The sequence below is a fragment of the Nelumbo lutea genome, chromosome 2 (assembly GCF_056320005.1).
Source record: "Nelumbo lutea isolate HS-2025 chromosome 2, American lotus-T2T, whole genome shotgun sequence".
In the NCBI taxonomy this organism is placed as follows: domain Eukaryota; kingdom Viridiplantae; phylum Streptophyta; class Magnoliopsida; order Proteales; family Nelumbonaceae; genus Nelumbo; species Nelumbo lutea.
The window spans coordinates 74,082,957-74,109,323 of NC_142685.1; the positions used below are offsets into that span (position 1 = coordinate 74,082,957).

Here is a 26,367-nt window from a genome sequence, read left to right on the forward strand (position 1 = left end):
AACTATACATGTGTTTTATTTACCAAAAGAATGGAAAAATATAGGTAGGCTCATTGCAGATTTTTGAATTCCACTATGGATCTATAAAAATTCAAAACTCAAATACCCCCATTTTATACACCAATGCCCACCTGTGAATTGGCATCAATTCTGAGTGGGGTGTTTTAGTAAATTCTGACCCTGGGCTGAACCCTCACTCCCTAAAAAACTGTATGAGTGTTTTAATAAAAAGAAAAATATAGAGTAGGTTTGATTTTAGTAATTCCATAAAACTATGGGGTGTTTTAGTAAATTCATAAATTAAAACACTTGTTTCGGTGTTAACGGCTTAACGTACAAAAGAATGTAGACAGCGCATTACGGTAACCATTTGCAATACAAATATCTCTCAACTCAAAGCTTTCCTAATTGAGGTTTTTCCGCTCTTTTTCCCGTAACGAGTCTCACTTTTTCTCTTTCGTCTGATTAAACCTTTTCTTTCCTCGTCTCGGCACCCACAGAGGAGGAGAGGGGGGGATTTGGAGGAGAGAAACCCTAATTTTCATTCGAACGATCTCCTTTCTATCCAGAAATAATTCGAATTGGTTCGAATTCATCAAGTATTCGACGACGTCTCCCTGCTGGTATTTCCGAGAATTCTTTGACGGGGGAAGCCATCGTCATCGTGTAACCTTGATTTGCGCATTTTGGAAAGTTGCTTTTATCGGCCTAGGGTTTATCTCGCGACGCACCGAGATCTTTTTATGAAATTTACGGATTCCGGGGCTGGAAGATGCCGGAAAGCGCGACGCCGGAGAAGGGCATTTTGATTTCTCCGACAAGTTCACGGTCTGTGACTGAGACCGTTAATGGCTCGCACAAATTCGTGATCCAAGGTTACTCGTTGGCGAAGGGGATGGGGATTGGAAAACACATTGCGAGCGATAATTTCACTGTTGGAGGGTATCAATGGGCGATATATTTCTATCCCGATGGAAAGAATCCTGAGGATAATTCGGCTTATGTTTCGGTCTTTATTGCGCTCGCAAGTGAGGGGACGGATGTTCGGGCGCTGTTTGAGCTGACGCTTATTGATCAAAGCGGGAAGGGGAAGCACAAGGTTCATAGCCATTTCGATCGGTCGTTAGAGAGCGGTCCTTATACCTTAAAGTATCGGGGGAGCATGTGGTAAGCTCGAATTTTGAATTTCTTTCTTTACTTGATGAAGTTTAATACTTGAACTGAGAATCCTTTCTGTCTGAACTATTGTTGCGTTACTTCTTCTGGATTTCCAGGCGAAAGTCTTAAAGGACTTTGTGGGTTCTTTTCAACTGCTTTAATCCTGTATCATTGCTTGATTCTTACAGTCTTACATATCTTTGCAACGGGCGATGTTAACTTTTGGAAGTGTATAATGATTATACGTGAGAATAGTTCTATGTGAAATCTAACTCTTTGACATGATGGAATTCTGCCAGTTGTGTTCAATTCTCCTTGTTGAATTCTGATTGCGTGTTTGAGGATTTACACTTCTCGTGGATTTAGGATCAAAAGGTTATTTTGGTTATTGTCTTACATCCTGCCAGTTCTCTTATTTTACACATTCTGCACTCTATTGTGATGATATTTTGTTTTCATCTCATGCAAGCTATTTGTTACTGGTTTTCCGAACTTATAAGCAGAAACTATTGCTTCTTTCTGCAATTGTTGAATACAAGTGAGAAACATGAAATATTAATTGAAGTGAATGATTAAGGTGTACTGATAAAAAAATGGATGATTGAAGTGTAGCCATCTTTCCATACAAAAGGATGGTTCTCCGTCCAGACTAAACTTTTATCGACAAGGTGGACATAAGCACAGCAATGTTAAGATGCTACAGTGCATGGCATGAAACAGTCCTAAACAGGATTTTGTCTCTATACTAACAATAAAAATCCATTAGTTTTCTATATTTTCCTTGTTCTGTATGGATATCACATATAAACAAGTTGCACAATAGAAGCTTTAAACATGATATGTCCAATTGATTCTTAGGAAAAATTGTTGCAGGCAACATTTTCACTTGCAAAATGACAATTAGCATCAATGTTCCTCATCCTCTATTATTGCTACTGCCACTGCTGTTATTACTACCACCACCACCACTACTACTACTACTACTACTACTACTACTATTACTATTGTTTGTTGTTGTTATTCTTATTATTACATTGGTAACTAATTGAATATAATTTATTCATTTATGGGTAAACTTAAGGAATCTGAATTTTAGAATATTTATTCACTAAAAAGAATGGGGATGAGAAAAGGCAATGAGTCTAAAAAGTGCTATTATGTGATGGTGGACCCCTAATCCAGCTTACTCTCCCCTAACCAATTCCTAATGGCACAACCAATGGAATAGTTAACCAACCCTAAGATCCATCTCAACAAGCTGTTTATTTTGGATCCAAGGTTCTAACCTCCCTAATATGATGGTTGATTCCTTGGGCTTTCTTTTACTTCTTGCTGGATGGTTTCTTCTATAGAATCAATTCTTGCAATATGTGGGAAGGATGATGAAAATGCTCTGAGAAAAAATTGAGAGATGGATACAAAATCAGTGTTGGTAGTGTCAAGTCTTGGAAAGATTGATGATAGGTCAGGTCTTCTGCAAGCTTGCTTGGTAGGGGGATTCGTGAGTTCTAATCCTGGGATCTTTGAATTTTCCAGAAGGTTGAGCAAGCATGGGGAGAGAGGCAGATGCTGGATGTGAGAAGGTTGTAGGGAGGGCTGTTTCTCTTTTCCTGACAAAGCAGCTGCAGAATTGTCTGAATATAAGGTTTTCTCTTACAGGCTTGATTAAATACAGTAGATACAGGAGAGCTATGTGTGTGTGCATTGTGGTAATTCCTTTACATGCATGGAACATGCTGGCATTTTAATCCATAGGCATAGGCAATAAATCGGTTAGGAAGGTTTCTGAAATATGACAATAGAAATCATACTTGGGAAAAACTTGGTATGGCAAGATAATTTATTGAGATGGAATTTCCCAGTGAGGCTCCAAGCCCTGTGTCTCTTGTCTTTTCAGGATAAGAGTTTGGCTTGGGGTGTTGTTAGAAGGAAAAGGTCAGTCCTTCTTGGGGCAGAATTGATCAATGGTCATATGAAGGCAGATGAATAAGGAAGTTGAAGAGGTGTTTGAAGGCTGAAGATGATGAGCTTGCTGAAGTGAAAGTAATGAGGTAATTTCATTTGAAGAGCAACTGAATGTTGGGTTTGCTGATAAGAAAAAACTGAATCTTGGGCTCCATGGCAGACATGTGGCAAATGATTTGTTAAAAGGTGAAGAGGCTTCTTTGAGTAGAAGTAATTCAAAGAATTCATATAAAGGAAGTGGGTCCCACTCCATACGGAAAAGGAAAAGAAAAAAATAAAAAGAGACTACTACTGGGTTGTTGAATCTTATCTTTGAAGTGGCTTTCCAGAAGATGGTGGATTAAGAGGAAGGCAGATTGGAAAAGAGACAAGTTGGCCTGGGCTGTTACTACCTTCAGCTGATTGAGTGACTCAAAGGAAGAACCTAAGAAGGGAAAGACCTCTGGAAAAAAGGGGGTGGGGGTGGGGTAGGAAAGAAGGTAAGAAATTGTACAAGTTTGGGAAAAAGAAAAAAAAACCAGAGGAGTCTTCAGAGGGGGCTGGCTGTAGAAGCTTTAAGGAAGTAGAGGTGGTTGAAGGAAGTGTTGGAGGTGATGATCAGGCATTGAAGTTGGTTTGTGAGACTTAAGGTGGAGTTCTCATTTAAGAAAGGAGGATGTGGTAGATATTGAGAGAAGGTCAAGGTTGAGTCTCAAGTCAACAGCCAAGGATGTTTGGATAGCTTGTTTTTTGTGGTTGATCACAGAGAGAAGGCCAATATGGTGTTATGGATGACAAGTTCCTTAATTTTTAAAGTAATATGTACAATAAAAAGTCATTAATTAACACAAGTTAAGAGGTGGACTAAACAATATATGAAAATAAGAGGTCATGGGTTCAAATCTTGTTAACTACATTTTAAAAGTTCAATTGGTTAAAGATCCGGGTGGTTTCATGAAACCAAGGCTGATTCATCGGTTTTTCGGTTAAATCAACTAGTCAATCGGTTTTCACTGGTTTTTTAGCAAAAGCAATTATTGGGGTAATACCAAACCAGTTGGTTTGGTCCGGTTTCCTAAACATTGAAAAAAAATGGAGCGAAATGGAGTGTGAGGTAGGACGTGGTGACTCGGATAGAAGGTTTGGGTGAGAGATTGAAGGTCCTTGATGCAAGTCTAGTAGGAAGGTTCGTTGGGTTGGAGTTGGAAGAAGAGGTGCAATCTTGGGCATGGTTTGAATGGGGGAAGAGAGAGTTTTGGGTGTTCGAAAGTTGAATGAAGGCCTGTTGTTATTTATGTTCCATTCTAGAGAAGATGCGGAGTGGGTCCTGATTTTAGAAGAGAAGAAGAGCATGGAGCTCAATTTGAGGCTGAGCTGGGGTTCCTAGTAGTAGGTTTGATTCGGACGGGGTGAAGGAGAGCAATGTGGATTGGGGATGTTGGTATTCCTTTGCATGCGTGGTGTTCTTTTACTTTTAAAGTTATTGGTGATTTTTGTGCTAAGAACCTGAGGTGTGATGATAGAAATAGAAGTGGAAGAAAGTTGACGTGGCTAGGATCCTGTTGGAAGTAAATGACATCGTGATTCTTCTAGGATTGATGGTGTTCTGTTTTGTAGGTAAAGAATATTGGCTAAGAATTTTCGTGGGAGGTGAAGAGCATGCATTCTTCAAGGCGGAATTTGGTAGCAATAGGAGAGAAGATATAGGGATGTAGAAGGGATAGGCATGAGAGGGGTGGAGTTTTAGGGTCAGAGGTCTGGTGGGCAGGGGAAGGTGAAGGGTCGGACTTAGGTGGAAGACAATGAGGATAGGGGGAGCCAAAAGGGTAAGATGGTAAATTTAGTAGGGGATGAGTTGTCATTTGAGGGACACGTTGAAGCAGGAGTTGAGAGGGAAGAGGATTTTGGTCTGACGAGATTGGAAGGTCCAAAGGTCGCATATGAAGGAGCTTTAAGAACACCTTATGAATCCAAAGATAAGTGGGGTCCACCTATTTAAGTCTAATAGTCTGATTGGAAAAATGGGTGGGATGAGGTTCACCTCGGTAAGTTGAATAGATGGTAGGTTGGAAAAATTGAAGATTTTCATTTTAAACTTAAGGCTCAAAATAGAATGACTTTCAATGTCAAACATCCAAAGCTTGGGAGGAGAAAAGTTTGTCTCAAAGATCAAAAATGAAAAAACAAGGATTGGGATTGGAGGATCACTAGATTTGATAGCTTCGATAGGAAGGAGAAGGTTAATTGGGATTGGAGGGCTCCATTTGGAAACCAAATGTTCACACCGAAAGGAATTTGGAAACCGTTGGGGTACTGCAAGTTAATTAGGTTATGTTCTCAACTTAAGTTTTGGTTATTTTTGGGTCGAGCTTCATGATAACGCACTTCGAAGGGCTCCATTTCCTTTGGGTGATACAAGGATTGAAGAATGGAAAGAGATGGTGGAGGAGGAGACAAAAGGAAAGGAGGAAGATAGCACAAAGGGATGGGAGTGCATGAAAAGAAGGAGAAGGAGCTAAGGGGGTTGTTGAAAGTTTTGATTAAGGAAATCTGGCATATGTCCATGACTAGGAGGAGGATGGCATAGTTAAAGAAAGTAGTGCAGATGGGGACCTGGAGGCCTTGTCAAAACTTGAAGTTATTGTTGGCAGGGTGGGAGTTGATCTGGAATAGAAGAGGAAAAGTGTGATTTTTTTTTTTCAAGGTTGATCTGGAAAAGGGTGGGAGTTGATTTGGAAGTTATTGTTGGCAGGTGGCTTCTTGGTAGTGACGGAAGTGTTGAAGAAAGCTTGAGCTGCAAATAGTTTCCAAAAAGTGCATGTTACGAAAATTTTTTCAAGGTTGAAAGAAGGTTTGGTTAGGGCTGGTCCAACAAATAAATTCAAAAAAGTTTATGAGGAAAAAAGGAGGAAAAAGAAATGTGGGATCGTTGATTCTCTATGGTTCTGATCAAGGAGTCAGTTTCGACCATGGGGATTGTCGAGAGGAAGATCTCAAAGGTGTCGAATGGGGGGTGCCTCTTTCGGTTGGGGTTCTTGAGAAAAAGGTGGGATTGTCCATTGGATCAAGGGCATTGAGAAGGAAGGTGGAGATTTGGAAGACAAGAAATTCGACGAGGCTTCTCCAATTATTAAGGGGAAAGGGGGTCCATTGGAGATTGAGAGTGTAGCTACAAGAGATGTCAATGTTGGTAAATGTTTATGTTTATTCTTTTGGGGTGAAGGAGCTTGCTAAATGTGATTTTGAAGCTTCTGATAGGAGTAAGGAGGAAAGGCTAAAGAAACACATGGTGGGAGGAGGAGAGGCATTGAATGAGGATGGTAACGGTGAGGAACAAGTTCAAATGTTGGGGTGTTGGCATTGGGCAAAGGTGTTGGAGGGTGGCGGTAAGGACCGTCAGGCAGAGGGTGTGGTTTAGGAGTTTTAATTTTGCTGGAAGATTTTTGGAGATTGTGTCACCCTCTTCTTTTTTCTTTCTTGTTTTTGTTGTATTTGGCTTGTGTTACTCTGGGTGTTGTGTCAACACCTGCTGCCATCTCTAATCAGTTTTTATTTTAATGAAAAATTCTTTTATCTTTCAAAAAAAAGGTCAAGGACACTGGTTTGAGGTCTTAACGTGGCCATCTTTTGAAATTGTATCTCTGTCCTCTAAGTTTTAGATATATGGATTTTTAGAATATTTTAAGCATACAAGTTTTACTTTCTTAGGTGTTATTACTTGTGTACCTACAAATAATTATGATTATAATTATCAAAAAGAAGAAAAAAAGGTATGCTTACTTGTCATAATTAAAAACTCTTGCTGATAAATAACAATGAAATTTTCATTTATTTGAAGAAAACCGGCTACCCAAAAAGCTGGGTAGTGGAACAAAGTACAAAGCCAAAACCAATATCTATGCCACCTACAAGATCAATGGATGTGTTTTTTTGATAGGTAAAAATAAAAGTTTCATTAAAATAAAAGAAGAATACAAACTGTTTGGTAACAAGGCATCACCCACTTACAACAAATAAAGGATGCTGCCAAGACTCAATAAATTTTCCAAATTACACATTTGAAAACCCAAAACTTCCCCTAACTTTTCCCCCAGGTCCTCCTTGTCAATTTGTCTGAATTCTGGATGCACCATAACCCAATCAGCCACCGATTTGCTAAGAGAAGCTACTATACTGTCCAAGTTGCAGGAATTGTCATAAAAAATTCTTCTATTCCTCTCCTTCCAAATATTCCAACGGACTGCAAAAGGAATGCAGCTCCAAATCACCTTTGCCTTCTTGCTACCTCTTAACTTTGGCCATGAAGAAAAGATTTCTGCAGCTGAATTTGGCTGAAATTAAGAAACATTAAGAAATACAAGATCAATGGATATTAAGAAATATTACAAGCCTGTTCCCTACCCTGGTTCTCCCCACAAAAAAATGATTCCTTTGTCATCCTTGTTTTTGTTAGAGCATCAGATAAAGAATTTACAGACCTAGAGGTCCATCTCGATGAGCTATTTAGATTGTGACATAATGTCTGCACTTGTCCAACAAGGGGTCTGTACATCCAGTCCAGGGTATTTCCCCTTCTGTACATCTGTGCCAATTGGTCCTGAATAGCTGAGCAGAATATTGCTATTTCTGTCTCTTACAACTTCACCTATACCTGAATCTCAAGGATTGCCAATATTGCAACCATCAAAATTAATATTGAACTTCTTCTGTTCTTGTTCTGTCCATTCCTCCCATCTTTTCTGATTTCTGAAATGATTTGTAGCCACTACTTGCCATTCTCTCAATAAGTAATCCCTTGTAAGTTGTAACCCTAAGTTCATCAAATGCTAATGTCCAATGAACTACTCTCACCATAGTGACATCAATGAAAAAAATTGCCTCTATTTTTTTTTTTTTAAATCCATGCATTCCTCTTGCCACTAATTCCTCAAAGGATGGCATACCCTGTGCAGTTTCCATAGATTTTTTGCCTTTTTGTATAACATGCTACCAGATTTATGGAGAAAAGATGACTAACTTTAGGTGGTACAGTCCAAACTCCTCCAAAGATAACTAACATTTAAGTGGGTTTCATGCTGTGTTAGGCTGATCACACTCTATTTGTGAAGAGGGAGCAGGATAAAATTGCAGCCTTGATTGCGTATGTGGATGACATTGTCATCACTAGTAACTAGGAGTTAGACATAAAGAGGTTGGAACAATTATTGGCGTCTTAGTTTGAAATGGACTAGGACCCCTATGATATTTTCATAGGGTTGAAGTTGCCAGCTCTAATAATGGCATCTTCATATCTCAAAGGAAATATATCCTGGACCTTCTTCAGGATTTTGGCAAGTTGGGGGTCAAACCAGCTGATACCCCTATTGAGTAGAACCATAGATTGGAGGAGGGTGAAGGAGAAGCACTCCCAGACATTAAACAATTTTAGAGACTGGTTGGAAGATTGGTGTATCTATACATGACTATTGCTAGAACATTGCATATGTTGTAGGAGTTCTTAGTCATCATGTGCATTCACCGAAGAAGTTTCATCTTGTGGTTGTAGAAATGGTGCTTAGATACTTGAAGACCTGGTTGGGGTCTTTTGTTTGCTAAACATGATCATTTGAAGGTGGAAATATACACTGATGCTGATTGGGCTAGATCAGTAGATGATAGGAGGTCTGCTATAGGATATTTGATGTTGGAGTAGGATGGGTAGGGGTCCTATTAACTTAGGATTTGGTGGTGGGATTTGTGGGGTGAATGAGGGGCTAGAGATGAGTACTGTTTAGAAAATAAGACCAGATTGCCAGGTTGGATTGGTTGAACCAGTGACCCAGGCTCTGGCTTGTTTAGCCATACCCTAAAAATCGAAATTTATAAAAAATTGGCCACAACCAGTTGATTGGCTGGTTTAAGCAGAGAACTGGTGAATTGGCCCTAGTTTTATAAAATCACTTGGATCGCTAAATGGATGGAATTTCAAAATGATATTGGCAAGACTTGAATCCATGAGCTTTTATTTATGTATATTGTCTTGTTACCATTAATTCATTTATTTGTTTGTGTTCATTTACGTGTCTTTAATGCATATATTGATTTAAAACACATGTATTTCAAAGAAATTGTGAGTTGAGACTTGAGAGGCTTGACTCTTGGTCATTTGTGGGAGTGACTTGGTGACTTGGAAGAGTAAAAAAAAATCAGTGGTTGCTAGATCCAGTGCTGAAGCTGAATACCATGCTATGACTCATGGTATGACTGAGGTTTTGTGGATTAAGCACTTTCTTGGAGAGTCTGGATTCACAGCTGATGGCCCCATGTCTCTTTATTGTGACAATAAGACTGATATCAACATAGTGCCAACCTTATTTTACATGAATGAACCAAGCATATTGAAGTTGGTAAGCACTTCATTAGGAATGATTGACATCTTTGACTCAACGTGAGAGTGAGTATTATTGTCTTTTTGTGCTTTAACGAGTTACCCCAATAAAATAATAAAGTGGGTGCTGCCAGTCACTCTATGATTCCATTCTATTTCATTTTGTTTCTTTTCTTTTCTCTCTTTTTCTCCCTTTTCTTCTTTCTTACATTACTGCAGGTCTTATTATAGTGGTTTCATTTGTCTATGAGGACTTCGCAAGGATGCAACCGTTAGCAGGACTACAAAGTTCACAAATAGGAAAGATCATTTTAGGAAATTGATGTTGGAAGGGATCTAAAGAGTAGTTATATGTTGGCTAATGAATAATGGTCAAGGCTAATGTCAATATTGAAACATAATGAGGGAGATAAGAGGCTTGGAGAGGGAACTGATAATCAACTTTTGTTGGGTTCTTAGATTGGCAAGTTGCTTGGTTGAAACTATGGTTAAACAGGGTGTCAATAGATTCCAATTGTTTTGGGGTCGGTTAAGTGAACATGAAATATAAATCATAAAAGTAAGGGTTAGGTGGCAGGTGTCAACCTAAAATTGATGCCTGGTATTCATAAAAAAATTAATGCCTGGCATCTTTTTTATGCCTTTTATGCGAGGAGTTTTTTATTTTATTTTTTGACTAATGCCTTTTCTACCTGCTTCGTTCCATACTTGTAGATGTTAGTTATTGACATGCAGTTACTCTTTTTCTCATTGGTAACGGTTGAAATTTAATAGAGTTATAGCATTCTTTAGTTGCCAAGTGTTGAATATTTTTGGCATGCAGTTATAATCTAAATCTTTTTTCTATTGTAATGTTGTGTAAAAAATGCTCTTTTCTTTTGGATGTCATGATTTACCATGGTTTTATAAAACTATCATTGTATTTTAGTAAAAAAAAAAGCCTTTTTTACTTTTCAATTTGTATGCTTAGTATTTCTTAACATGGTGGTTTTTCTTTTTTGCTCTAGTTTGTCTCAGTAGTATCTTATCACCTGAGATTGCATCTTCCTGCTATTTTTCTTTTTAAATTAGTCTTTTACTTTTACTATAAGAAAATTTGTATACTTTCTTGTTTGTATATAACACTAGGAAACTAACATAGAATTTAGTTTATTTTTCTTCGTCAAATTTTATTTCCTAGTCCCCTAACTGATGGGCACTTTTCTGTCCACTAGCATTGCTTATATGCCTTGACAACTTCATTCTATAGTTTGTTGGGCCCTTAGTACATCTTTGTCTTTGAAATGATTTTGGTACTGCATTTAGGATGTACTGCATGCAAATGCATTAGTGTTCTGCACTGTCTCACATTCTTCTTACCCTAAATATTGTTCATTTCTTTTTTTTATTAGGGGTTACAAGCGCTTCTACAGAAGAGCTATGCTTGAAACATCAGATTTCCTCAAGGATGATTGCTTGAAAATTAATTGCACTGTAGGTGTTGTGGTCTCGGCAATAGATTGTTCAAGGTTGCACTCTATACAGGTCCCTGATTCTGATATTGGAGATCATTTTGGTATACTTTTGGAAAATCAGGAAGGTTCAGATATTGTCTTTAATGTGGATGGTGAAAAATTTTATGCTCATAAGTTGGTTTTGGCTGCTCGATCCCCTGTATTTCGTGCTGAATTTTTTGATGGGTTAGAGGAGGAAGATAAGCATGAGATTATTATTACTGACATGGAACCTAAGGTTTTTAAGGTGACAACTTTCATTATCCTTTCATATATCTTAAGGTCCATTACAACAAAAGTTAGTAGTAATGTAATATGCTTATTTATTTACTTGGAGAGTGCACTTATTTATTCTTTTTCTAAATTATTGCCATATTTACCGGACAGGCACTGCTGCACTTTATATACAGAGATACACTTATAGATGATATAGAGCTAGTTCCTTCAAATTCATCAACATCGAGTTCATCTTGTGTGTCCCCTGTGTCTGAGACGTTAGCAGCAAAGTTGTTAGCTGCAGCAGACAAGTATGGTTTGGCAAGACTTAGACTGATGTGTGAATCTTACCTATGCAAAGATATATCTGTGAATTCTGTTGCCAAAACTCTAGCCTTGGCTGATCGTTACCATGCCATGGAGCTAAAAGCTGTTTGCCTAAAATTTGCTGCTGAAAATCTTGGAGGTACGGTTTTTTTGTCTTCCAGCTAGATGTTTCTCTTTTTACCCAAACAAATTCATGTCTGAGATTTTCCAAGAGTAAGTTTTAATTCCATTTGTGAGAGTTTGGACTGCCCAATTCAAACTCATGTGCTTTGTGGGACTTCAAACCCACACCCTGATGGATATCTATTGGAACTCCTATGTATTAAAAGGGAAGTGCTCGATATCTGTTTTCCCTCTCTATCTCTTTCTCGTGGGACAAGTAACAAATAATGCATTAAGGTCAAAGAACCTCTCTATCTATTTCTTGTGGGACAAGTAACAAATTATATAAGCATAGCATTAGGATGATGTTCCTGAGCTAAGCATATACGAACCTGGATTATCCAAAAATCTAAAAAAGAACAACAAATATTGTACTCCAGTCCATCTTTGTTTAAGGTCAAAGAACCTGATACTGTTGAAATCTTCCAGAATAGATGACCAAAAGAACAAGAAACTGGAAGTTATTAATAACATAGAGTTATTAGTTGGACACCCGAGGTCCTCTGGCAGAGGATCTGATGGTCCATGGTCATTAAATGACCACATTTGGGAGGCTAGAACCTCTGCACTCAGCATAGTTGTCAAGTCATTAGACTCATTACATAGGCAATGCCAAGGTGATAAGGCATTTTTTTGAGGGGGTTGCCTTGTCACTGTACTTGGTGTTTTCAAATGGGGGTGTATATTGTACAAGGATAGAAAAGGTAAAAGGTCATTGCAAGAGATTGGTCCTGATGGATTTTCTATGGGCTTCTATTGAAGATGTTGGGAGATCATAAAAGGACTTAATGAGGGTTTTTAAGGAGTCCTATGAGAGGGGCACACCTAAAAAGGGAGCAAATGCAACTTTATTTATTTATTTCCTAAAAACCTAGATGCCTTACATCCTAAGGACTTCAGACCAATTAGCTTGGTAGGAAGTCTCTATAAGATAGGTCCATTCTTTGAGATTGGGAGAAGTGCTACCTTCTCTGGTGTCTCAATGCCAAGGATAATTTTCTTGATGGATCTCAATACAAAGGACATTTCATTAGAGGGAGATGGATTACTGATCAGATTTTGATTGCAGATGAGTGTCTTAAGGAAATGAAGAGATCAGGGGGGAAATGGGTGGAGTTGTAATCTGGATTTAACAAAGGCTTTTGACTTTGTGGACTGGTTGTTTTTTGGATGAAGTCCTTAAGAATTGCAAATTTGGAGATAGTTGGCTAAGTGGGTAAGATGTTGTCTTCATTTGTGTCATTATTTGATTCGATGTTTTAAAATGCATAGGCATGACACAAGGTGTTCCACTACTCAGAGGTGTGACACGTAGTTCAAAAGGCAAGAGGTAAGCCCCTAGGCACAAGAAGGTATAGACATTGTGTAAATGTTTTATATTTTGCTATTGTGGTCTTTCATAGCTGGTTTCATATATAGTGCACTATGATTAGTTTTTTGGGGTCCTAAGGAGCATGTGCCCCCTGACGGGGGTGTGGGGACAAAGCCCCCAACCAATGAATTCATACAAGGGCATTTTGGCAATATTACAATAAACACATTTGGAGGATTTTCATCATCTGCATTATGTTAATATATAATCAAGAACATGATATATATATTTTTGATAAATAACGCTATCTTTTCATTAATGTAAACAAAAATGTACTATGAGGATCCGATAAGTGTAGATTTATCCCCTAGAGTACAAAAATTACAATTGAGCCCAATACAACTGCCCTTGTTTACCCTTTGCTTAGCTAAAGAATTAGGTGGCGTTTGGTAGTGTGTATATATCGTGGTCCCGTCCATGGTAAGATATGTTCTGCTATGTGTAAACGGTCCCTATCCACAAAATAGCGTGGATAGGGACGGACCACACCCCAATTTATCGTCCATGGTATTTTCTCGTGGATGGTCCACACTATGGTGTGGATAGTTTGTGGGAAGGTTTTAGTGTAACGCACCTACGTTATATTGGTCCAATTACTTTCATTTTATTTAATCTTTTAATAATTTTTAAATTTTAAATTTTTAATATTTTATCAATAAAATAATAAGTTTTAATGTTAATTCTAGCACAAGTCTGTTGGTTCTCCTTCTCAATTCTTTTTTCATTTTTTAAATATTAAATTTTTAATATTTTTAACAATAAAATAATATTTAAAATATTAAATTTTTATTTTTAAAATTTAAAATAAAATCTTTTAATTAAAAAAATGCAATTGTTGTCTATGTATTGATGCCTTTTTTTCAATTTATTTACTGTATAAAATGCGAAAATTAGACATTTATGATTCACTGTGTAGATCTCCCATAAAATGTATATGAGATACATGGAATAAAAAAGTATGGTGTGGAGTCCACACCACACCTACAGAATGCCACTGTGGGTGTGGACTGGTCCGGCCCACACAATCTATCCACAGTTTAGAACAACTATGGACTGTGGTGTGGTGTGGGTTGGTCCCTGCCACAGGGTGTGGTGTGGACCAGTCCACACCTACCAATTTCTCATCCACACTACAAAACACCCCCCTTAGCCAACCCATTAGCATCCCTTGGAACTCATTGAATTGTTACTGCTATTCCCCTTATTAACCATTTGATATTCTTAATTGCCTCTCTATAGATTCAGTTTGCCTTCTTTTCATTCTGTAGCCAGCTTACCACCACTTGAGAGTTCCCTTCAATAACCAACCTTCCCAAATTCTATTGTTTTGCTTTTTGAGCCCCAAAAAGTACAGCAAGAAATTCGGCTTTAGTGGAATCTTTTAGGCCAATAGGTCTCAAGAAAAGAGCTGTTATACTTGAATCCTCCTAAATACCCCCACCCCAATGCCTGAGGGGCCTGGGTTACCAAAGTTGTTCCCATCAGCGTTAAGTTTTATGAAATTTTCCAAAGGTGGTTCCCAAGCTTTTAGGGTTCTATTTTTTCTTGTAGACAAATGAAGCCACTTCTTGAGTCATCAAAAGAGTAAGGTGATAACAAGTCCATAGATTTAACCCAATGGATCACCCTTATTAAATTGCATTTAAGATTGCTTCCAAACTTCTTTCCTCTGCCTTGAAGAATTTCACTTTTTTTTTTTAATTCCCAAGTTGTCTATAGTACAGCAGCCCTAATGGAATATGATAAAATGGTTCATGGCTTATATTTGTAACATTTTTGTTGACAATTTAGTTAATGGGCTGAGACCTTATGGGCCCAACTTTATTTTATTTTATTTTGTTTGTTTCAGTTTAGTTATTTTATCTGGAGAGATTTTCTAAGAGATTAACAGGTTGGAAAAGGAACTACATTACCTTAGGGGATAGAATCACTTTAATTAAGTCTATACTAGCAAACTTGCTGGTGTACTTTCTGTCTACCTTCAAGATGCCCGTTAAGATTGCCAACCAGATTGAAAAAATAATGAGAGATTTTCTTTGGGGACCTGGTCATTCTAAAAAGGATTATAGGGTAATGTAGGAAGTGGTGTCTAGAAAGAAAGACAAAGGGGGATTAGGGTTCGGAAATATCAGATTAAGAAATACAGCATTGTTAGGCAAATGGTTGTGGAGATCCCAGCAAATGGATGGGATGCTAGGATCGACCCTAGGGCTTCTCGCTCCTCGTGGGAGGAAGACATTGTTGGTGTACTGCCCCTGTTCTCAATTTTCATAAGGTATGATGTTTGTTTGGGTAATAAGGCACTTTTTTGGGAGGGCACTTGGATTGGGGACTCTCCCCTTAAAGATAGTTTCCTGATCATCTATTCTCTTTCTTTGAAAAAATTTCAAGTTATTTCTTCTTTTAGTGTCTCTAAGGACTCTTGGGATCTGGGGTTAAGGAGAGGCTTGAGGGACTCAGAAGTGGGATTGGCAGATGAATTGTTTTCTCTTCTTAGTTCAGTCTTCTTGGGCCTTTCTTGTCCTGATAGTAGAATTTGGACCGAAACCTCTTTAGGCTGTTTTTCTCGTTCTTCCTTCTTTAATGCTTTGTTGCCCCCTACAAACCTGATTACACCCTTTCCTGTTAAAGTCTGGAGTGCTCCAGTGCCTCCAAAGGTAAGGGCTTTTTGTTGGGAGGTGCCTAGGCATATGATTTTTTTTTGAACTGAATCGATTTGGTCGGTTTCTTAATAATTCAAATTCGAAACTGAACCAATGCAACCGGTTGACTGGTTAACTGCAGTTTGGTTTTTCATTTTTTTTTTGTGCAATAACCTTCCACTCAAAATTAAAAAGAAAGGAAAAAAAACCTTCCCTCCATCAAAATCAATTTATGTATTAAAATAAATTGATTTAAATCTATACACTTTTTCACTTTTATTTTATCGAATGTTCCAATAGGTTATAGACTTATAGTTTATATAATTTGTTCAATTCTTCTAATCTAAATAGTGAAGATTATAAGCTGTATGTACAAAGGACAGTCTTCCCTGATTCTTGTACAACTCTTACTAGATGTTTGGCATAAATTGAATGTTCTCATTTTGTAATCATCTCATAAAACATGAATAAATAAATAGGCATTGGGGCATACTAAAGTTTTGAAATGTTATAGTTTTATTTCTGCTAAATCATTCAAGGGATTTGTAATCTAAATCAGCATGTAATCCAATCATCTCAGCCACTTTTTCTACATGAATTTGAGCGTTGAATTTGAACTATGTTAGATGAACTGATGAAGATAAAAGGACTGTCAAAATGAGAAACTTGCCTGCAAAGTCTTGGGACATCAACTATATCGTTTTTGAGCTACAATGCTTACAGAGTCTTGGCATCTTGGGGCAGATATTGATGGTTTGCAACTTTGCATCAAGAGCTAGTGAGAGCCTGAATTAGAAAAACTTGCCTGCAAATTTAAACAAAATAAATGAGAATGAAAGAATTAGAAAAGCTTCACATTCATCAAATACCTAAAACAAGCTGAAATGAAAATTCAACAAACTAAACCATTAATCAACATTCATTCACTCATTTAGTAACAATCCAAAAAAAAGAAAAAATACATTATAAATGAACAAGCTGAAGACTAAAAGCCTGTATATTTATGCAAAAAAATAAAAAATACATTATAAATAATATTTATGCAAAAAAATAAAAAAATACCTTAAACAAGATGAAGGCCTGAAGTTGAACTTGGACAATGAACACTGAAGTGGTGGTCGATTTGCCTGTGCCAGACTTGTTGCTGTCGCCTGAACCTGAAGTGAGAGGTGGCAGAGATGATAGGTGTTGCCAGAGATGGAGTAGCTGGTGCCTGGCTTTGGTGGCTTGGTGCTTCCCGGCAACTGTCGTTGCCACTTGGCAGTTGGCACAGATCGGTGGAGATGACAGGCGAGAGAGAGACATAGAGTGAGAGAAAGAGTTCTCTGTTTTGGGCCTTCTGGCGTGGCCGTAACAGAGAAGGGAGGGGGAGAGGCTATCGGAGGACGACCGTCGACTGATGCCGACATCGATTGACCGAAGATGACAACCGACACCGGAGGAAAGCAAGGGGAACTAGGGAGGAAGATGAACAAGAGGGAAGAAAACGTTGTTCACACTGAAAGGGTGATGAAAGGAGGGGGCAGGAGCTTCAAGCTGTAGTAGGGGAGAAAACGTTGTCTTCGAAAGCTAGGGTCTAGGGGTAAGGAGGAGGGAGGTTGAGTTGGTGAGAGTTGTTTCGCTTTGTCTCAACAAGATGGAAAGGAGGAGGGAGATAAAGTGGAGATTAAGAGCTCGGTTGACAGGGACGTTAGAGTTGGCAAAAGCTTAGGGCTATTTTTTTGGTGAGGTGGGGAGTTTGCTAGATTAACTTTCAAAGTATTTGAAAAGATCAAAAGGGAAGAGAGGATGAAGAAGAATTTGTTAGGGGAAGGAGGAAAGGTTTGCAATGAGGACGATGATGAGTATGCCGAGACATTGAAGTTGAAGACTAGCTGCTTTTGTAGTTTGGGGATTCTTTGTTTTCATTTTGTTTGTTTGTGTCTTGTCCTTCTGTAGTTGGTTTGGGTGTTACCTTAGCACCCTTTTTAGTTGTAATCAATTTTTCTTTTTTTTTTATTAATAAAATTTTATTTTACTTAAAAAAAATAATTGATCATGGAATGGGTCTGGATAGTACCGGAGATGTTCAAAATGTGGGTTCACTACTACAATTAAATTGGATTGTATTAATTACCTTGAATGGGAACAATCAACATGTATTGCTATTGGTGCACGAGGTAAATTGGGATATATTACTAGTGAAAAGAAGAGCCCAGAAGTTACTAATCCCTCTTGTCCTTGTTGAGTGCTAGAAAATTACATGGCCATGATATGGCTGTGTAATTCTATGGGATAGTTGACTCTTGACTCTAGCAAAATAGGGGGCTTATAGAGAGCCAACTTTTTTGGGCCTTGTTGTAATACATTATGAAGGAACAATTGTGTTTATAGATGTGAAATGAGCTAGCTAGAAATGGGCTAGCTGAAGGAAATCGAAATCGATGCGAAGAAATTTTGACTGGAAGAGGCTAGATGTGAAGATTTAGAATCTTTGGGGTTCAATGAGGAAAGTTGGGCCTCAATTTCCCTGGTGGAAGATGTAGTAATCTGGTTGAAGGGCTTTATGGATGTGGCTGTTAATGTTGTGATGATACTAGAATGGAGGAATAATTTTTAGAAGGAAGGCAAGGTTTATGATGCAATGATGAAGAGAAACAAGAATGGTTGGTTTGTTTCCTTTACAAAAGGTTGGAAAATAAAAGGATGTCGAAGATTTGGGTCTAGTAGGCATTTATAGAAGGGGCTGGGCCACAATAGTAGAGGCACTATTCAATCGAGACTGAAGGTTGAGGGGGAAGGGGTGAAAAAGTGGATTCAAAAAGGCATGAAGAGGAAGAAGAGAAGATCAGTGCCACGACTATGGTTAGGTTGGTGGCTTCGAAGGTGATTTTAATTGGTAAAAAAAGGAAGTTGGAAGAAAAAAATTGGTGTTAATGTTGGAAGAGGAGGTTTGTGATTGGAAGCCGATCTTGGAAGCATTGGGACCTAGATTAAAAGTCATGTTTCTATGTTCATCAAGCCTTTTGACAGTAGAAAGGAGATCGCTGTTGTCGAGGAAGTAGTCAAGATGCTGACAATAGAGACTTTGTTAGTTCGGTTTTAGTGGAACTATGGTTTCCAACTTGCAGCAGTTTGAACTTCACATATGATATGACCTCATTGAAGTTTCTTGGTCCCCCTTCATTCTCTGGGTGGATCAAGTGTTAGAGAACATTGCGGATGCCATTAGAGGATTTTGGTTGATCTTGATATCCATGATCTTCTTTCTGAAACAATTGGAATTACGAGGGTGAATCCAAAAGCCATCCCCTGATTTGTGGAGTTGCATGTGGATGGGCTTTAGTACAGGGTATGGATTGCATCAGAAGTTGAAGCAACGCTATGGAGGAGCAACCGGGAGTCTGATGAAGATGATGACATGTTGGGTCAGAAACTAGGTGGAAGAAGAGAGGGAGTGGGAGGAGTTTGAAAGAAGGGAAGAGGAACCGACTTAGATTGTGGGAAAATGGCGAATGAGGTTGGGTTGTTTCAAAGTTGTTTTAAGGAAGATGAAGGGGCGACAATAATCAAGGACAATCTAGTAATTTTGGGAGGTGTTAAAATTGATATATTAGGTGGTGCAAAGATGTAACGGATGGGTGGTGTGGGCCTTGATGCTTGGGTTGTTGATTTGGGCCAAATGGGCCAAGTGGCCCAATTGGAGTTAAGCCTAGGTCAGCTAATGCACATAACTTTTCTTATGATCATGCAACTTCTAAGGAATTGTGGTTTATGGATGGTAACTCTCTTCTGTCTTCTTCCTCTTCGAGTTCTGTTTGTGCTTCTTGTTTGAACTGTGTGAAGTTAGGAAGGAAAATTGCAGGGGTTTGGTCGTTTAGAGAAGGTAGACTAGTGAGGATGGATGCGACTAAGCGATTGAGGGAAAAAAGTAATAGGGTTTAAATACCACACCTCAAGCTCTCTTAACGTTTTAGGGTAAAGGAAGGAGATTTGGGAGTGGGTGACTACGAAATTTGTGTTCATTGATGACTTGAGTTATTTTAATTATACAATGGACGAAATAAGCTTAGAGAAGCTTGTTCCCCAAGCGCTTTTATTGATTTTTTCACTATATTAGACGGGGTAAAGGGTGGCGGTGAAATTGTTCCAGCTGAACAAAGACTATCGGTCGAAGAAGTGATGGATCAACATTGTATGGTAAGGAAAATAACACTAAGAAGGGGTGAGTGGGTATTGATCAATTGGTGGAGAGACAAGTGGCAATTGGTAAGTCTCTTGGCCTTTTATGTTTTTTTTTTTTTGGGGGGGGGGGAAGTGATGGTGAGGAAGGCAATTGAACACTTTGAACAAAACATGAGGTAGGAATACAACAAGAGGAAAGTATGTGGGGAAAGGAGTAGTTTTGGAGGAAGGTGAAGGGAGGGAAGCGGAATTTATTGATGATGAGTGAGAGGAGGTTGGATGTAGTGGTGTAGGTGAGAGGGAGAGGGTTGAGTGTTTGGATGAATTTTTTTTTTTTTTTTTTGGGTGTTAACACTCAGGCTTTGCCTATTTTCTTCAGGGATTTGTTTCAAGTTATGGTTTTTTGGGGGAGTTTGGGACTGTAAGTCGTATTCGGGTCAGTTTTATTTTGTCTTTGGGCGCCTTGTTTCTCTTTAGTTTGGATTGGAGGTGTTGCCTTAACACCCGTCTAGGTCGTAATTGTTTTTATCTTTTAATGAATTTTCTTTTACTGTATAAAAATTCTATTCTTCCTCATATTAGCAAGAATTTCTTGTGGCAAATATATTTTTTTGATCAGCAAAAAATTTTTATTAATAGCAGAGAAACAGATACAATCAGTTACAATAGTTATAGGTTGCAGTAATGCATTAACCCATTCTGCAAACACATGCAAACAGCTACAGTTCTGCCCAGTACAAGGTAGATCTATTTGCCCCCTGTTTTGCTAGGGTATCCACCATCCTATTTGCATTCTGTTTGATCCAACCAAACTGAGAGTTGAGCCTCCTTCCAAGTATGTCAATTCTTTGAAAATAAATTTGAGCTTCCAAGGTGCTGATGTGATGTTTTTAGCCCAAGAAATGACCAGTAGTGAGTCTCCTATTTCTTAATCTGTTGCTAACGAAATTTGGGATGGAGCCATAGTTGTCAAGGCGACTAGGCACTTTTCAAAGAACGCCTCGCCCAAACGCCAACTATGTTAGGTGCATGCTTAAGGGACTGAAGCAAATATATAATATATAAATATTTATTAAATAAAAAATAAAAAATATATAATATTTTATTGGTTGTTTTAGTTTTTATAATAGAACCTATTGCATGTTATCATGCTTTTGTTTTGAGCAATGTTTTAAAACATGGAGGCATTCCACTACCTAGAGGTGTGAGGCGTAGTTCAGAACGAGGCTCCTGAACACAAGGGGGCGTAAGCCTCCTTAAGAGGAGGGGGCCTAGGAGGAGGATGAAGAGGAGGGGGGATCTCATTTTTTTCTTTATTTTTAATAAAAACCTTTTATATTGAGAAGAATAAAGATGCATAACATTAGTTTTTTTCCTCTTTTGCAAGAGCATTGGCAAAGGAATTTGCATCTCTTTTGATCCATTGTACCCTCATTTCCATGTTTTGTTTCGGCCATTTGAATTTCTTCCTATCATTATTAAAAGTCCAAATATTTGCCTCTTTACTATGTATCCACCCTACAACCAACTTGGAGTTTCCTTCTATGATTAGTTTTTGAATGTTCATGCATTTTTCCCTTTGCACTTCTTCAAGCAGAGCCATAATCTCTGCTCCTAGTGATCTCCTAGACCTATTGATCCAGAATATAAAGCCAAAACTTTGCTCTCTTGATCTCTAAATACTCATATTCCAGACAAGCCAGGGTTGCCCAAGCTACTTCCATCAAAGTTAAGCTCAGGGAACCCTCTTTCCGATGGATACCAAGTGGGACAATATCCTTGAATGAAACAGAATCAGCTACTTCCTTCCATCTGAAAAGGATGCCATCCATGGAACAATGGAGAAGATTTCAAAGGACTTCAACCAAGGATGCCATCCCAAGAAATTCTTGCATTCTTTACACTCGAATGACCCAGCAAATAGTAGCCTCGTACATTTCCACATAATTTTACCCCTTTTCTTTGGCCAGTAAAAGAAAGTAGAGACAAACAAGCTTTACACATCAGTTGGGGGATTCCACCTACACTCAAACAATGAAAAGAACCATTCCCAAATACATATAACAAAAGGATATGAGATTAACAAGTGAGAGCAGGTTTCACCATTGGCTTTACATAGGACACTGATAAGGAGATAGGCACCAATTGGATCTCTTTGGAGTAAATCACAAGTATTAATTCTTTCAAGGAAAAATTGCTACAGAAAGCACTTCCACAAGGTCCATATCTTAAAAATTTCTTGCATTCTTTTCCTCCCACATGATCCATACCACTGCAGTCCTTGTTCACTTCCACATTAACCTTCCCCTTTTCTTTTTGGAAATTTGTTGCTGCTTTACTTCCCTCTTTCTTACAATTTATAAGACTTGATGCATTTCATGGTCTCTCAATTCACTTCTTATGCCCAAATTCCAATTGGCACTAGTTGACAAAGAAAAAGAAGCAAACAATACATAGGGAACAAATACTAAAATAAAAGAAGAAAATGAAAAAGAAAAGTAGGGGGCAGAGCCCCAGTTCTAGACCAGAAAAGTTGGTGAAAAGATATTAAAATAAAAGAAGAAATATAAAGAAGAAAAGAGGGGGCGGAGCCTCTGTTTCAGAAACCAATGATGAGAACAAAACAAAAAGCTGAAAAAATCCAAGAAATTAAGAACAAAAGAAGGGGGCAGAGCCCCTGTTCTAGACCCAGAAAATCTGGCGAAAAAATACTAAAATAAAAGAAGAATATGGAGAATAAAAGAAGAGGTGGAGCCCCTGTTCCGCCCCTGTTTCAGACACCAATAATGAGAAAAAAAGCTGAAAACATGCAGGAAATTGAAGAACAAAAGAAGGGGGCGGAGCCCTTGTTTTAGTCCAATAAAATGATTCAAAAACTTGGAGAAAAGATAAAGAAGGAAGAGGAGAAAAATGGGGCGTAACTACTGTTTTTCAACCAGGAAACAGAGAACAAAACTAAAACTGATTAACTCACCTGACTTTAGAGGACTGTGTGGGAACGATGGAGAGCTGTTGTTCCCTCCTCTTCCTCTGTTCGATTCTATTGTCAAAGTGAAACCCTCGAAGGTTAATTTTGATTTTACTTTCCTCAAAACAAAAGCATGATAACATGCAATAGGTTCTATTATAAAAACTAAAACAACCAATAAAATATTATATATTATATATTATATATTTTTTATTTAATAAATATTTATACAGTATATATTTGCTTCAGCCCCTTAAGCATGCGCCTAACATAGTTGGCGTTTGGGCAAGGCATTCTTTGAAAAAATGTTTCTTTGCACTAATTTTCTATCTATACACAAAATATAAGTAGGTAGTAGTAGTGAGTCTGGTGATTACACTACTTTCATACTACAATTGATGTTTATAATTCAATAGATGCAATGGTATCATTAACCACTAAGTACATAATTGATATCCAAAAGAAATATTAACATGTAAGCACTAAGCACATATTTAATATTTAATATTTAATATAATATTAATATTATCAGAACATTCTACAGCAGTACTAATCTGTTTTTGAATATTTAGTTATCCTACGATCTTATCTCCAAGGTTTTTAAAGAAAAGAACCATAATGTTAACAAATTAGTACTGTGTTCACTTTCAAGTTTCAATCATTTAAGCCAAGCATGCAATTCATGACAAGTACAAAAATAAGAGAGATATAATTGTTAAATTTGAGTCTCACACACATCCAGGAACATGATGATTCAACCTAATACATGCATCATATCATCAATACATGAATACATAAACACATTCATTGATATAAACGACCAAACAGATGCTATATGGACAAGTATACTAAATTACAAAGCTAGCCTAAGTATATGCCTAACCATATCCACCAAACCAGCATAAATAAAGACTTACATATTGGAGCTAACAAAGTAATTCTCAAATCAACAAGGAAAAGCAATTTAAAATAGGACGCACAGATAAAATGAGAAGCCTTATGAAAACACAACATGGTCTGGAGACCCTGTTTCCATGTCAAGAGACTGAAACTAAGAAGTAGAGCTCTTGTTTTGCATTAAACAATAGAGCAGAGTCCCTATTTTCCACCCTAATATATTTATGTAGAAAATAAGGAGAGGAGCCCTTGTTTTAACATCTATAAAAGGAAGAAAATGTATCAGAACAGAGCCTCTGCTTTCATGCAAAAACAAAAAAGGAAAAAATGCATAAAAAAGGGTAAAATAGAACAGGGTAGAGCCCCTGTTTGCATGCAAAAAGAAAAGAAAAAAAATTATGCATAAAAAGAAAAAAATGCAATAGGTCAGAGCCCCTTTTTTTATGAAAAACGAAGAGGGAAAAAAATGGGCTGAAGCCCTTGCTTTCATGCAAAAGAAGTGGAGGTTTGGAGCTTCAATGGAGGAGGGTTTTGTCTCTCCAATCAGTGATTTAAAAGGCACGCTTGAGGCATGCCTAGGCGCACAGGCGAGGCACATTTAAGGGTATGCGCCTTGCCTAGGTCCTAGGCGCAGCCCTTTCAGTAGGTGCATGCCTGATGCACCTATGCGTGCGCTTCACTCACTCATTGAAGCTCCGAGAACCCCCCTTATTTGCTAACGTTGTTCTTTCATTTATCCTGATAAAGTATCTTCTTGAAAAGCAACCGAAATTATAAAATCATTATTTTTTGTGTGAGAACTAAGAATTTAAGACCCTAACATGGACTTGTTTGGGCTTGCCTTGAGAGGCGTGGCACAGAGGTGGCTCATAGAATCAGCAATGTAATATGTTTTACATCACATTAGCTACTTGAAGTATTGCAATTGAGGAAAAAAGAGATTGTGGGTTTTACATTCTTGGAAATGTTTTATATGTTTGATTTTTTTTTTAATTTTCATTTGAATGCGCTTTTCATGTTATGTTTATGTATTTTAATTTTGAGATAATAGCTTTTTAAAATATTTATTTTAAAATTTAAGTATATATTTTTTATTTATATTACACTTATTTTTTTGCATTTTTTTATTTTTTTTTAATTTTCTAACATTTGTTTTTGCTTTTTTAGTTTTTTTTTTTTGTATTTTTGCACCTTGCTTCAAAAAGGCATGTGCCTTGCCTTACACCTTGTGCCTTGGGCGCAAATTGGCCCCTGCGCCTTTTTTGTGCCTTGCTCTTTTAAAACACTGCTTCCAATCTCCCACCAAGCATTTCCTTTGATAATAATCCTCTTTTGATCAATTAAAGAGGCTGTAAGTTAATAAAATGATGAAATTGCCCCTTAATGTAAATGTGCAGCTTTTAAAAAAGTGGAGGACTAAATGGTCTTTTTGTATTATTTTTCCTGCTCTAATCGTTTAAATTGGTTTTGAATCATGATTTATGATATAACATAACGATTTGATCACAAATCACAATTTAAAAAATGAACTGTACGATTCAATATGAACTGTACGATTCAAATCATGAATTGCACGATTTTTATTGTAATGAAATTATCTTTTTATTTGTTGTAAAAAAATAATACAAATTTTGTTAAAAGGGCCTTGTAGTTTTGCTAATTTCCCCACTCTTTGTTCTCGGGCAACTTTTTTGTTCTTCTCAGTTATGAATCTAGTGAATAATGTTTCTACCTTTCTCTTAAAAGTAGATTTTATGAATTCTTATGTTTCAATAATGTTATTCTTAATTTGTGGTTAGCATATTTTCCTATTTCATAATTATTTGTTCGTACCCTGATAACTACATTGTTCTTTATACTTGCCCTTCGACTTTTGTTGCCATAATATGGTTAAATGCTGTTTTTATTGAGCCAGATTCCAATAAAAATAATTCTCCAAGATAAATGGAATGGACTATGGAGCCAAAAGTGGCTTTTAGGCCTTTAACAGCTACAAGTTGGATGAACTTTTTACTGGTTGGCCATAGTCCATACAAGTTTTACAGTTACGATTTGTTGATCGCTACATCTTATGTTTATAAAGTTTTTCATTCTTCAGGAACTTACCCGACTAATTGAAAATTCTGGAACCGAGAACGGAGCCTAAGGTTTAGATTGATTCTGTTGTTAGTTCTCCCTATGCTTGTTTCTCTGTTTCTTCATGCTCTAATTGCCACTTTGGTGCAGCTGTTGTGCGGTCGGATGGGTTCGAGTATCTCAAGGAAAATTGTCCAGCATTGCAGTCTGAGATCTTGAAGACGGTGGCCGGTTGTGAGGAAGAATGTAGCAGTGGTGGAAAGAGCCGAAGTGTGTGGGCCCAGCTCTCTGATGGTGGCGATACCAATGGCAGGAGGGTAAGGCAACGGACCTAATATGGGAAATAAAAGTACCTTGGTACTTTGTTTTTGTACAACTGATTTGATAAAAAAAACAAAAACAAAAAAAAAAGAGAAAAAAAAAACAAGAGAAAGGAAAACGTTGCCTCCGTCTGTCAATCATTTGTGGTATGTTTCTTGGATGATGATGGTGTGATGGCAATGTACTGGATGTTAAATTGTAGGTTAATAGTAGCAGCTGACAATGCAGAGATAAGCTAGCAACTCAACGTATTCATTGAA

At 37.6% G+C, this 26,367-nt stretch overlaps 1 protein-coding gene across 4 annotated transcripts; it reads left to right on the top strand.

The window, feature by feature from the left end:
* Nucleotides 1-333: 333 nt before the first annotated feature.
* On the top strand, nucleotides 334-26,367 carry BPM4 (BTB-POZ and MATH domain 4). Of its 4 annotated transcripts, XR_016107364.1 has the most exons (6): nucleotides 379-1,167; nucleotides 10,861-11,209; nucleotides 11,350-11,644; nucleotides 25,809-25,857; nucleotides 25,937-26,103; nucleotides 26,310-26,367. XR_016107364.1 is itself a non-coding variant. In XM_088970488.1 (5 exons), the coding sequence occupies exons 1-4, from the start codon at nucleotides 773-775 to the stop codon at nucleotides 25,826-25,828; spliced, it is 1,059 nt and encodes a 352-aa protein (XP_088826614.1). In that variant the 5' UTR covers nucleotides 365-772; the 3' UTR covers nucleotides 25,829-25,857; nucleotides 25,937-25,995. The 4 variants fall into 4 exon arrangements, 3 of the variants coding, with proteins under 3 accessions (XP_088826612.1, XP_088826614.1, XP_088826613.1); XM_088970488.1 differs by lacking the exon at nucleotides 26,310-26,367 and having other exon boundaries at nucleotides 365-1,167; nucleotides 25,937-25,995; XM_088970487.1 differs by lacking the exon at nucleotides 25,809-25,857.